The 14,586-nt window shown below is 43.6% G+C and overlaps 1 protein-coding gene across 2 annotated transcripts in view; it reads right to left on the bottom strand.

Annotated features, from left to right (window-relative positions):
• LOC109471883 (photoreceptor-specific nuclear receptor-like) overlaps positions 1-13,862 on the bottom strand; it is an 18,023-nt gene extending 4,161 nt beyond the window's left edge. Inside the window, exons 1-7 of one of the 2 annotated variants that reach the window (XM_019771313.1) lie at positions 13,658-13,862; positions 5,377-5,658; positions 4,932-5,064; positions 3,540-3,643; positions 1,333-1,551; positions 1,004-1,188; positions 561-795 (exon numbers count right to left, since the gene is read on the bottom strand). In XM_019771313.1, the coding sequence (XP_019626872.1) occupies positions 561-795; positions 1,004-1,188; positions 1,333-1,551; positions 3,540-3,643; positions 4,932-5,064; positions 5,377-5,658; positions 13,658-13,670 (1,171 nt within the window). In that variant the 5' untranslated portion in view covers positions 13,671-13,862. Of the gene's footprint in view, positions 1-560; positions 796-1,003; positions 1,189-1,332; positions 1,552-3,539; positions 3,644-4,931; positions 5,065-5,376; positions 5,723-13,657 lie in introns of those variants that run through there. The other variant, XM_019771312.1, reaches the window with a different exon arrangement.
• Positions 13,863-14,586: the final 724 nt, after the last annotated feature.

Raw genomic sequence — 14,586 nt, 5'->3', positions numbered from 1 at the left:
TTTTTTTTTTTTTTTTGAGATCGGGCGAAAATCAATGCGCGCGCGGATGTCATCCATAAAATTAAATCGGTGTGGCCTAATGAAAACGTCTTCTGTACTTTGTCTTGATATCAGTGCCTTGATACATTGGCAAAGCTAAGGATGTCTCAAGTAATTGAACCTGAACCAGGGGAACATATTGGACAGCAGACAAGGCCGAATCTTCAGCTCGTCTGTCTAATCCTTCTTTCAAAGGTCATGCAATCAAGCCAGCAGGTACTGACATCGATTTTGTGCGACTTAAAGGACTGCCACGATACGGTTTGTAGGTCGAGGAGAGTAAAAAAGATACGGAGTGTCGGGTGTGACCTTTTCGATGGTATGTGTCTATTTTGATTCTATCAATCTAGTCAGTCAATCAGAACAATATCAAGTCATTTATTGTCTATAAATCAATTTATCAATGTATTTCATTCAGAATTGTTGTCCCTTTTGTTTGTTCTCGTTTTCATACCATATTTGTTCATTTCTTTTATTCGACATCGCTTTTATAAAACCCAAAGTTTAAATGATGGCTGTACCTGGTTTAAAGAGCGCGACAGCCTTCAAACAGGCGAACTCGGAAGGGTCCACTTCCAGGGCCTTGAATCTGTCCACCATCTCCTGCAGGGCACGCAGGTCCTGCAAGGTGGCGCCCGAGCCGCCGCTCTGGGCATGCTCGGTTGGTGAGACGAGCGGAGAGGTGTCAAAGGGCATGGACCACTGGATGGCGCACAGGAGGAATAACTCGCCCCATCCTTCCTCCAGAAGGATAACCTGTCCATTAACAACATAATGTTTTATGTTAACTGGAAAAGGATGGAATCAAAATTACTTGAATTGATATTAAATCTGTATCGGTAATAAGTGAAAGTGCGACGCCATTAATGGGTCAGACAGAGGTGCCCTGGCGTTTGCATCAGCCTCCGTCCCGATTGACAGATGTTGACCCATTAATGACATCGCGAAGGAAGTTCAAAGGTACCTGGTCGCGGAAAGGCAGGTTAGCGAAGACCGGCAGGTTTTTGGCCCACTTGACGGCCATGAAGAGCAGACGTGCCGAGGCCTCGTAGATGTTCTCCTGGGCGGACGGGTACAGGTGGATGGCCTCGGGAACTTCAGGACGTTCGGGCGATACGCTAGTGACGTCAACGTACTGCTGGTCTTCGGCTGAAAACAACATTAACGTTAAGTCGGACAAAATATGCAGATGCAAAATACCAGTATACAAAGCATTTCTGTGATGATGATAATCTCTACAAAGTAAAATTGTTTTTAGGACATGATGTGATACTTGTATGTTTCTCCACACACCTTCTTTAGGCTCGAGCTTGGCACACGTCTCGGCCGTCATGAGGCTGGCCATGAAGCGGTGTCCGGCGGGCGGACTGCCGTTGACGGCGCGCTGTGTGTGGAGGATGGGGGCGGGGAGGGAGTCACGAGCCGTGGCGATCACAGCCGGGTCCGTGTCCATGTCGATTTGGTCCGGACGCACCTGAGCACTGTTACGGGGCTGCCGCTCATTTTGTACGGCTGAGAAAAACAAACAAACAAACAAAAGGTCTGTGAAATGTTACAAGGAAATATCCAACATAGCCATGGACTATCGTGAAAGCATTTACGAAATGACAGTTTTCTTATTTTTCTTTCAAGTTGAACGCACACAATTTTTGTACTAGTAGCTAAATGATTTTGCCAGATATAGTAATATTTACCTTCCCAAAAATTCTTAATGCATATTATGATGTTATAAATTTGTGGTGCAATAAAGTTTACAATACATGTTTATCATTGTACAATTGTACCGGTCATGACGTCAGAGTGGGTGTGAGGTGTGCGATTCAAAGCTGGCTTTGTTACGAAAACAACTTCAGTTCATCCGCTTGGCGGGAGGAATTAGCTGAAAATGGAAAGTCCGCATAAAAACCAAGCCATACAAATCTACTATTACAAGTCAATTAGCTCCCAGGGCGGAGGATGAACGGATGAAGCGTAGCTCGCCCTGCCCGTATCGGCAATTAGAATCAATTAAGTCGGTATGTCTGTACAACGTAAACACGGGGAGATCCGCGCCCGCCCCGTGATCCCTCACCCATCCTATAACCTCTCGCATGCGAATGTACCGCAGGGGAATCGGCGGCACGCTTTCTCTAATTGGCCTTAATGCTGCCACTGATTGAAGGGTTTGTGCTTCAGTGTGTAGACCGCGGGATTTGGTTTGTTGACGGATAAATAAGTCTCGCCGTGATGATCTTCCACGCTCGACGATTTGTAATTTCATTTGCGGGTGCGACGACTGCGGAAGCTGATTTTTGTTGAAAGCAACTTTGCTTTGAGGGAAAAAGAGGGGCGAAGACCTTTTCTGTTTTCAAAACACCACCTGCGAAATACAAGGCGCAAATTTCATAAACTAAGCTGCAGTTGATGTTTAAGTTTACTCCACGTTTTGTTTCACTGTGAATTTTTTATTCCTACTGGAGCAAACCACGAATTTTTTGTCGTGCGTGCGGTACTAAAAGTTGTGTTTTCGCCACAAACGCATCAAAAGGAACTTGAATTACCGAGTGGTATCCTCTTGGGGAGGACACACTATATAGGCACTTTGTGCGAAGTGCAATTTAAATTCCAGAGAAAAAATGTGACACTTTAAGTTCAAGTTCAGTAAAAGTGATGCCTACATGCGTGGTCGGTTTCCTGGCAATGACCAATTGTTAGAGACAGGTCTCGCCTTTCCTGTCAGAAAACAGGCGTCGGATTCATGGACTTAACGTTAAAAGTTTCCGCGATGAGAGAGGCTCCCCACTCGGCCACAGAGAGCCGTTTGTGCCAATGAACAGTGATACGTCCACGTGCGCGCGCGTTCTGGGGAGGTAAAAGACTTCTCGTGTGACGATACATTCCACACTACTGTACTACTGGATACACCGTCCTTGTTAAGATTAAAGAAAAGAAACTAACGTAAACAAAGGAATCGCGTGTGTGCAGACACGTGCGACCATCTGGAAATAACCGGACGTTTAACCCGTATCGGTGTGAAGTTCTCAAAGGCTAGACAACTGTTTCATTCAAATACATTTGCCAAGTGAACGTTGATACTGAGTTTTCCCTTTCATTCTGTTCTGCTCTCTTCAAACATTTATGTGTGCATTATAGGCCCATTACGCGTTACGTCATTAAGTTGACATTTTGCTTGTTTCTTCTGTGAATATCCTACAAGTTAGTTGTTGGCACGTCCTAGTCCAGACCACGTCGCCGCTCTGTTGCAATTGCAATATATCGTGACGTCCTAACGTGAGGACCCCAACGATGGATGCACTATACTACACTACACTACACTACACTACACTACACTACACTACACTACACTACTCTATACTATACTATACTATACTATACTATACCATACTATACTATACTATACTATACTATACTATACTATACTATACTATACTATACTATACTATACTATACTATACTATACTATACTATACTATACTATACTATTACTACACAAAACTTACCGTCCTTGTTCATGCCGGCAGCCAGGCATTTCTTCAGCCGGCATGCCTGGCACTGGTTCCGGTGGGCCTTGTCAATGGTGCACATCCCTTTTCCAGCCTGGCATCTAGACAGAATCAAATTACGTTTAGTTGCAAGGAATTCTTTCCTTTTTCTTTCACTCTCTCTTTCCATCTACCTGTGTCTGTCTGTCTCTCGATCGCGCGCACTAACCACGTCTTTTTATCGATGTAAATCAGATAATAGGGAGCCTTTACATTTCAGTTTGCAGGTGCTTGTATAGCCTAGAGATATCGTCAGTATCACATAGTTTATTTGTGAGTATTTTTGCAATGTTTTATTCGATCCACAGATTTCAGTCGAGCACCCGACAGGCTAGGTGACTATCAGGCACCATGGCCTCAAACTTCAACACGTGATGTCAATTTCTTACTTCTGCGCTTGCTCGCATGATCGGGCAGCTTTGGAGAACAGTTTCAACTCCAAGTCTGACTTCCTGACTTTTGGTCCTTCTCCAAGCCGAACCACCGCCACCACCTGCACTTCCCGCCCCGGCCGCACGTACGACACGCGTCTGTCAGCACGCGGAGGAAGCACGCATTAGAGTCCTTCCTGGCGCTCCTACCTAATTGATCTTGAACTTGGTTTTAAGTGGAGGAAAAGGCACTTTTACACCCGGGAGAATCAGAGGAAGTTGAACCGAACCGTGACCTTTGCTCTGACGTGGGAGGCTGCTCAGCGTTAACTACGTCAGACGCCAGACTATGATTGACAGGTGCAGAGCGCTGGCGATGGAGGAAGAAGGTTTGGATCTTCCCAGACAAGAACTGGTCTATTCCAATGATAAAATAGCCGCTCACAAGGTTATAAACATTATACATGGCACTTGAATTTTCCTAATCTTTCTAAGTACTACCGCTTTATGAGCTTCTCATAGTTTTTTTTTTCTTTTTGGAATGAACAGCTAAAATCCTCATCTTCAGATCTGTAGTTAGTGACGTCATCATAGCAGCTTATTCTGTAAGCACAGATGGAAATCAAAGGTCCTTTGCAGGGATATTCTTGAGGATTATGGATAGGCCCTTATCTTTGCTCTGTCGGCACAGTGGTAAGGCTAGGTCTGCGTTGTATTGGCGGCTATCGTCGACAGGGTACTAATGTCTGGCAGGGTCTGTTATCCAAACACCCCTCTCCGTACACACCCTACCATACCGAGCGTACTTCACATGTATCAAGTAATGAAGATGACTCATTTGAAATAAACAATTGTTCAAAAACATCCGAATATACAAAGCTATCTCATTGCGCCCGTTTGGAAGAGTTAAACACTCGAGCAAACTACAGCGTAAATAACCACCGATGGGAAGGAATGACAGGGAAGAAGTAACACCAACCTGTAGATGAGCTTGCGGCGCACACTGCGTTTGAAAAAGCCGCTGCAGCCGTTACAGGCGTAGATGCCGTAGTGCTTGCCGCTGGAGGTGTCCCCGCACACTTTACAGGCCGTGTGCGACATCAGCCGCTTACCTGCGACAAGACATGGCACGGTCAGACAGACCAGTCTCTGTTCTCACCTTACTACCTTGAAACGTACAGAACTAGCAAAATATTTCACTATCAGAAAAAAAGAAAAGAAGAGGAACATGGTCTACTGGATACCAAATGATTCAACTGCTGCCATGTTTCAAAGTTCACTATACTTGATTCTATGGTTTCTACCTTTCTCCGAGTAGCTTCATTGAGAGGTTATTCCAACATCATAAGAAAGATTCACAGGTATAAAGTCGAGCCGGTCGGCAGGAGCGTTCGGTATAATAGCGAGCACATGCCCAACTGTACCTTCAAACTTCTGCACTCCGGGCCGCCCCATGTCGTGCGGGAAGATGGCCTCCGACATACAGCCGGGATAGGAGTGTCGCAGGGTGCTGACGCCGAGAGTTGGAGGGCTGATGCTCCGGGGTCCGGGCAGTTCCATCCCGCCTGGCGAGCTCTCCGACCCGCCCATGCTGCCGGAGCTCGGGCCGGGGCTGCCCCCTGTGCTGGGGCCGGGGCTACCCTCCGCACTCCCTGTGGAGCTAGACCGCGGGCTCCCGTTACTCCCAATCCCTGACTCGCTGTTACCTGCATGTGGATCCATGAATCGAACAGAATGTTTCTAACAAAGTTCCGCCCAAAAGCAAACGGTTAAAGTTGTGAGGAAAAAAACAAGTACAAATAGCGTTTGTCTCCAGGAAATTAACGTTTACAGTAACGTTAAAGGTGACATGACTCATATCTACTCGTGGGAACAACATTCAACAAATCTGAACGCATGCGTGAGCGGAGAAACTCAGACCTCCCTGTTCTCATCGATCCTGATAATGTCGAAAATTTTCTCCAATCTTTCTTCTTTTGAATCACGAGTTTATCCAGTTTGTCTTTCTTCCCTTTATTTACTGTTTCTAACCAAGACTATAGACAAATTTTTGCACCTATTGTTTATTCGATACTAGTATTGTGTCGAAATCTGTATATTTCGGCATCGAAAACATAAATACAAAACATCGGTTTATGTTACCATATGCTCTCGACCGCAAATAATGGAATTTGTATTTTGAAAAGGCTTTAGCAACCTTGACACACTGTTTTATGCCATTTCTTTATTTTTTTGAAAATAAAGCGTTTTCTTTCGTTTGCGACAGGCTATTGGCAAAATATCTCATAATGGAGACTGGATTTTATTTCAGTACTATCTGTTTTACTGGACGTCTACGTTTCAAATCAGATTTGTGATTTTACTGTAGGTGGTTGAATATACAGGTACATATATCACAACAGTGATCGTTGGTTCAAGAAGTAATATTTTATTAAACTAACTATATGCGAAGAATGACATTTAGCTCCACATCTAATGAGAACAAGACATTCGACTTGAAACGCTTCCGTCGTGGAGGGTCCCATACAAAACGCGCACATTTTGTTTTAAACCTCTGTGGATATATTAGAGTCCCTTTGTTTATGATTGAAAGTCAAATTAAGTTTCCCTTATGATTAACCGTACAAAATCATCAAAGACTTCCTCTCAAACCGGGGAAATATTTACGTACAACGGATGTTGGTCTGAAAGCCGTGGTAATGACTTGTAATACCCAGTCCCGTTACGTATAAGTGTTTTTTTACCAAGGCTAAATATCTTTACCCTCTCTCGTCCAATTTCCTGGACCATAATTCATATACTTATGACAGCGAAGCTGAAGTACAATTTTCCCAGCTATTGTGCGGAGGGTGCCTATTTACTGTAGGTGACACCACCACTGACGCCACCATACGTTCCATCCATTCACCACACAATAGAGAATACGACATACTAAATGCGAGCTCGGATAATGGCTAATTCTCGCAGCCATTAAAACCCCGGCGGATTAAATTCGCGTGTTTGCGTTTGCAGCGGATAATGTCACGAATTAAGAAGTATAATTCGCCGGGGTAATTTGGGAAATGTAGATGTCAACACCCGGTGTCGCTCCTGTCACGCGAAAATTGCCAGCAATCGTCGGTAGGATTATACAGGACCGGGCAGCGTGCGCAAAAATGCCAATTTCACGTCAAAATGAAAACTTGCGAGGCTTTTACTGTGTACGAGAAAGGAAATAGCGGATGTAACTTCTATGACCTTACCGTTATGATATTATCAATGGTACTAACTATGGTGACTCGTGGTGATGAACTACATGTACATGTAGCTATGATATTAGCCCCTAAAATTTCTTTACGACACGACCTGATAGATTCAATGATAGTCCAAACTTTTCCCGGCCAACTTTGTAACCCGTCCCTCCGCCACAGCACGCCTGGACCATCTGACTTCATTACAATAACACTTCCTCCGGCCGTCACGTAGCTAGCTGATCGCCTAGTCTCTGCACGCCGTACCATCGGAAGCGCCCATTGTTGCCAACCCGTGATAGATTGACTTTTTAATTGAGAAATTGATTCCGAGAATGTTATTTTGATTATGATTTCCATTAAAGGACTGTATACTGCCATTCATACTGCCAGGGCCTAATGTACCAGTCTAATCTTGCGCGGGGCAGATTAAGCTAGCGGGAATTTAATTTCTTACTTTGTGTTGCCACTGAATTGCTGTTTGCGGTAGAGATGGGATCCCACGCCAATCTCCCCCGCGTTAGATCGACGTTTGAGTGACACCTTGCGAGCTTTTAGCCTCTTTACTTACACTCAGGATGGGAAAACAGCACTTTCAGAAGGCTTGCTAACAGAAGTCACTACCTCGCACTTACTTTAATGTTCATCCTTGTATTCATTTATTAGGTAAATTGAATGAAGAAAGCACGTCACGAAAAATTTGAACTCTCTGAAGTTTTCGCGCGATCATCATATACCTTGCATTAAAAACGTGCGGTATGGAGGCATAGTAAAGTTTCCCAGTGAGTTTAGTGTGTGTCAAATCTGCAGCCTTGCCATACATATGGCCATTTTGGCTGCATGGTTTGTAATGTTCATTCCCATAGATGCAGCCGTGCAGAATTCCGAACCAGGCCGTTCAACCACCAATTGCAAAACATAATTGGTTTAGAGCTGTGTCCGCCGGCGTGAACGCTCATCTGCTAAAAACGGGCGACCAAATTGATGCCTCAGCCGGGAAAAAGCACACAAGACGCTTTTGAATGACAGCTCGGTCAGGCGACGGTCCGTCAAAAAACGATGATGACACCTTCCAGGATTTGACAACCCCATCATGTGTAGATTATTGACGGTTGTTGCAGCCCCGGGGGCTTTTCTGTCATTACTCCGCTGTATTGCCATATAGCCGTGGTGGTCGCAGATGCTTTGCGTCTAATCCAATTCTCGGGTGCTCACTCGATTTGACACGCCCGCAAACAATGAGAAAGCCACGGGATAATGTCGTTTGCTCCCAGCTAATTAATTTATGGTCTTTTAACGAATAGCGGGGCAAAAGACGGGGCCAAAATTAATCAAGAAACCACAGGATCATTTGAAGATCAGTGTTTCATTCACTGGGCGCGGAATTGTGTTACAACCAGAGCTGCGCAAGCAAGATTCAATTTTCAGTTGGTTGAATGTGGTCGAAATTTCCAAGGCCCAAAAGTTGACCCACGAAAAGTTCTGCAATTTCGCCGATGTACGCATAGGAAAAGCAATGCTTGTTGGAAAGTTCCAATAGCTGGTATGTTAAACGTTCAGTTCCGTTTTATCATGAAGCAGTCATGATTAAAAACCATCATTGGAATTAAATCTTCTTCATATCATCTGAGAGTGTAACATACAAACGTCGCGAAGCTCTTACATGTATATATAAAGGAAAGAGGTCTGAAGAAATAGTATGCATTGTATTTTTAAAGCTCCTATATACTTCAAAAAGCGTTTGCTTTCATATCACTGTGATGTCTATCATGATTTTCTGGCCATCATTATTGCTCCTGACAGTATGAAAGTAGATACATCTAACCATAAAATGTCCTTGTGATCTGCAGTGTAACTGTCCGCAGACGATAGCAGTGTACATGTGTTGTACTGTACTTGCTTCCTGTTCAGATAAATAATCCATGAAATCGGTACTTTCCGTCATATGTGGACTTTGGATATAGGGGTAGCCAGTTCTGGGAATGCTGACACGTAGACGTACAGATTTATATAGGTATATGTTTTGTAAGAAAGGGCCCTCCGAGCAGTCAAGATAAAGGGACTAGTGCGGCAGATACGGTAGTTTTATAGTCATGATAGTGCACTGTGATATCGTTCTTCGGGTTGCTCCCAACAGACAGTGCAAAAATTCCTAATGTAACGTCATGGGGGTAATCTAATTATTTCACAATGACTTATGCGAAGTCATATTGGAATTTTCCATTTCAATGTAATGTGTGGGTTTTTAATTCATGATCAATAGTTCATCATCATGTTTAGATAATGGTCATCTATGAGAATTGAATATTTGATACTGTGTGTTCTATGATTTGACCAGAAAACGTGCATGGCATTTAGACCTTTAGCTTGCCCACACCATGAATTTTGTTTACAACCTCAAAACTTCCAAAGCCTCACTCTGCAAGATCTAGAGAAACCATATGTTAACCGTCTTTTGTTCCTTTACCAGCAACTAACGCGTGTCCAAACACAAGCAAAGACAAGGTAAAGGTAGATTTTGAGATAATTAACCATTGATGGTTAACAATTAACCGCTCTTAATGTTCGTGTACATATTCATTTACGAGTTTTGAACGGAAAAACCTATAGACTTTTTGTCGATAGATTAGGATTGCAACACAAAGTGCTCCTAGTAGATCGGTAATATGACTACCCGTAAACGACACAGAAAAAACTCTACCTGCTATGGTATCGTCCACTCTGGTCGTATATCGAGACCACGGTTTATTAGCTAGCGGTTTTGGACTTTTGGATGACATTGAAGATCAACCGCTAGATTCTGAGAATCATTTCTATGGATCTGGCTCCTTGCGCTGCACGAGTGCTTTATTTGCAATGTACTGTTAACATTGAAGATAAAATCATGAGACAAAGACGAATAACCACTGCACTTACAGCACCTTGCTTCTGTTGCCAGCAATCATCATATCAACTGAATTTTAACATTGGCTGCTGCTTCTCGTCTCTGCCTGATAACGTCTTGAAACAAGTTGCAGAAGGTCTGCTTTGAAAAGAATTCGCAGGAATGCGCAGCTACAACCTGGGAGGCCAACACTTGATACCCCTGGCCTGGGCGGGATAAGGTGCCTGCTGTCCGCGGTGAGAGCGGCTTTCAAGCAAACAGCACACCGAAAACAAAGCCCTGACCTGCGGCCTGCCGTCGTCACCTGTACAGACAGATTTCCGCCGTTTCTCCCTGAGACAAACCACGTGGCGAAGACGCTATTAAAGCGGGCGTACCTTTAGTGTAAGACGATGGCTAAGGGATCACATTAAGGCATCTCTGCATTCCGGAAGTCCTCATTTGTCACTTGTAAGTGCGGACAAACTGCTCCTGGCTGCTGACATCGGCGCGGTTTAATGTCCGCCACTCCTGGTCTTCTTAGGCACGAGGCACTGGACAGTTTTGGTCTCAGGCAATTGGAAGAACAAAACCTGACAACATTCCTTCTGGTGGTTTTGTGAGCAACCGCAATGCGTTGGACGCTGAACTTTCGATCATGTAAGGGAATGATTTCTCCGTCTCATATCCTATTCCAAACAATAACACAATAATGTAAAGGACTTCACTTTCTTAAACATCCAAACCTCTGACAGTAATACCGTTGGTATCGTACTTTTATTTTTGCTATGAAGCGCACGTAGTAATGAAATAGCAAAAGATTATACGGGACAAGTATAAGGGTTGCTAAAATGACTGCCGCAATATTGCTGATCTTCTGCGGAGAATCTTTAAGTATTGATATGTTGACATCCGTGCAGCAATATGCTTATCACCAGCCGAACTGTCACGTCATTTTCAGAAAGAACCGAACAAGACTGTCAAGGGCAGATCTTGGATCCAGATTCTGTAGTCTCATCTTTTAACTTTTTCATGTTAACAAAATCTGGGATGGACATCTTTATCGTTGTTTTCTGTAGGACGATTTCTAACTTCTATTTCTTACACAAGAAAATGGTGGACTTACCGGAAATAACAATGGAAAATCCTGTTTCAGAATGCATTTTGACAACAGAGAATTCGAAGGACTTTCAAGATATTTCTGTTTTTGTTTAGAGACATTCCTCCATAATATTACATTCACCAATGCATGAAGGAGGACGCGAACAAGAGTCACACTACGATTTTAAGTTCGGACTTGTGCTTTACCATTACTATCCTTAAACCTAAGAGTAGACAGGTGCCTACATGTGGTATAATGACAATCAGCCATATCCTCGCGTTTTCATAACTTTGGACCGTTTTCAATAGGTGAATACTATACTTCTCAAGTTCAGTGCGTGATACAGGCAGTCACAACTATGATGGCGTATTTCGGAGACTAAAAGCTGCGGCGGGAGCCTTTTGTCTGTATTTTTGCATGTAGGGACGTAGAAAGATTAAAGTTAGAGATCTGCTTTAATTTAGAAGAATAGTATCATTGCACTCTTGTAGGTACAGTTCTGGTGCATAAAACTTGTCTGATTGTAACATACATTCAATGTTCATGTCGATAGGGGTCCATACGATTGGGTTGATCAAGACGCCAAGACGCCACATCTAGTCAGGGCCATAGCTATTCCAAAACTGAGCTTCATTTAAAACATTTTATTTGCCGTTTCTCCGTGGTGCCATCGGTAACGCAATCCAGTTGGTGAGCCGCCATATGGGACTAATTCTTAGGAGGCTGCAGTCATTTCGGACGGGGACGTAAAGCCTGCGGTCCTCTGTAACTCGTAAAAGAACCCAACACACTTATCTTGAAGAGTAGGGGTGATCTGGTGATCTGAAGAGAAGCCGAATCTACTTGAAAAAGCACCATGCATGCTTCACCTAAGTATAGGATGACTGCTTTACCCTCTATTTTTCTTAACGAAATTTTCAGGTGACATCTGCTGCAGCTTGACTCACAACTCGGAGGCGTTGTATGCACCACACCAGCTACGTCCCACCCGCTCGGATACAGATCGCTATACATACACTGTGATACACATATGTAATGCTCCTTTTCCAGGTTTTCTTCTCACATTGTGAGTTTTCTTGCGTACTTTGACGATATCACGAGTTTCGAATTCTTGCCACAACTACATTGTATGCTGTAAGATCAAGGAGTTTCAACCACATACTTTTAAGACTGCGCATATATATTTTGGAGAGAGACGTAACACTTAAATCTGCTTATCACTTGAACCGACGTTCGACGCTCAGAGACATTCCTATTGAAAAATAAATTAACACAATCCTTCCTAAGTCTAAATTTGTACCCAAACCGTACCGTACGAAACAGAGCATTACTCTATTAGATTGTAGATCCCAAAGGCGTCTGTCTTGAAGGCGTACAAGTTGGGCGCTGAGCGTCCGGCCATGTTAACAAGACTTTTCCATTTGTGACGGCGGTGTGTTCATCAACAGAGGCCCTGTGGTAAATGATATCCCGATACTACAAGGGCCCTGATAGTAAAACGGCGATGAAGCCGCGGCTAATCATTGTTCTTTGACACCTCGTGTCCCAAACCCTTTCACTGACACGATTTTACCATCTAATAGGAAAATCCTCCAGGGGCTTCAGTCATTCTGGGCGGTAGGACAAAAGGAGACGCACCCAGCTAACACAAACATAATTCCGACCAGATTCTAATGTTCTCGCTTCAGTTGGTCTGGTCACACTATTTGCAAATAATATTTAACATCTCTCACTAACAACTATAACACATCTCAATTCGACGCGCTTTACTTCCACCCATTGCACCTGCACAATACAGCTATTGGTAAACTTTGTCATCATGTTTTCCTGTGACCTTTAAGCTTGGTTATTGCCTTCCCCAAGGGAAATGTGACTATTACACTCCAACACAAAAAGTCACGAATGTGATTTGGAATCATAACAGCTATGTATAATTCGGTCTGGAAGACTTCAAATTTGCTTGTATTCTAGCGAGATGTGTTGGGTTGGTTCTGCGGGCGACATCGCGCCCTGTCCGCGCTTGCTATCGGTGGATGGACCCCGCGAAACCCCGGTGTCGTTTGTCTCTGTCCCGCCTGTGACATTTAAAATCGTGGCAAGCAGGCGACACCGACGTACAATTTGGAGATAGCCCATTCTTCTCCGCTATGTCAGCCTCGAAACAAATGTCCCGTACATATCAGTGATTTGGACAATGGATTGGGTGAGTCTCAGCGCACCCATAACCTTAGCATCATCATTTGCTTCATAGATGTGCCAAAATATACGAAAATTGAGATTTTATGGTTTTTGTCAAGATGTTACATCTCTGCATGATGGATCATAATTTAGACTTCTGGAGGGGTTTGAAACCATCAAAACATTGGCCAATTAGTCCAACTTTACCTAATAAACACCGATGATATGTCAAAATATTGCATTTAATTCACAAAAGTATGTATACATTCACTAATCCCTGTTCTAAACCACAATGTATATATAGCCATGAGTTAAGACGGTATACAACTCACCGTTACTGTTCATGACTGGGACGCACTACTGTGTACGCTGAGGTGGTGAGGGAGGTTGGAGGCTTGGCGGGAACTCAGAGATCGTCTGACGCTGACTCCGTGCAGCTGGAAACTGGAATGGCAAAGAAACGCCTGAGCGCTCCTGACTTTGTGGACCAGACTTTCCCCGTCAAGCCAAAGACGTAACAACTCAATATGCCTGGTGTTCAACACGGCGGAGGGCCATCTCTGATTTGAGTACACCTGCTCGGGCGGCCTTCTCATTGGTCGAACGATCAGGGGCCGGATGGCGCAAGCAACAACTTCTGTGATTGGCTGACTCTATGGTTATGCCATTGTTCGGCTAATGCTAAGTTTATGTCGACAATCGTGGTGCCATGAAGGGCTTTTGCAGTTTGTTTTAATGTTGCCTCCAAAAAAACTTGGTATACCCAAGAGTAATATATTCAATGATATATGATGATTTCAATGGCGCGCACACACCGTTCAAGCTGTAAATATATTGCACTTACTTGTAGCCCAAATGATGTCTGATCTAGGAAGGTTGTCCTCCTCTGTAGCCTAAATCATGAGTGAGATCTCGAGAATTAATTATAAGGTATTCATAATAGATAAATGTCAGGTTGAAGATTTTAACACCAATAGCTCCTTATTCGTTGGTTTAAACCAACAACTAATAAACCAAGTCGCTTTGTGTAGTTGGAACATTTTGATGATGACTTGCCTACCAGAATTTTCTCTCGGACCAGAGACATTATGTGTATAATGTCCTTGCTCGGACTAAACAGACAATTGAACGAAGGAACGAATGAGCGAACGAACAAAACAAGTCATTTGAAGCAAAATTATAATTTCTGCCTCTTGAGCAGATCAGATTATCAGAATTTGCAATTCAGATTATGACAGTGAAGTACTTTATCATTGAAGAA

Source organism: Branchiostoma belcheri, unplaced genomic scaffold (genome assembly GCF_001625305.1).
Source record: "Branchiostoma belcheri isolate BF01 breed outbred unplaced genomic scaffold, Haploidv18h27 scaffold26, whole genome shotgun sequence".
In the NCBI taxonomy this organism is placed as follows: Eukaryota; Metazoa; Chordata; class Leptocardii; order Amphioxiformes; family Branchiostomatidae; genus Branchiostoma; species Branchiostoma belcheri.
The sequence above is the reverse complement of the archived record's forward strand: the minus strand, read 5'-3'. Positions and strand labels throughout refer to the sequence as shown.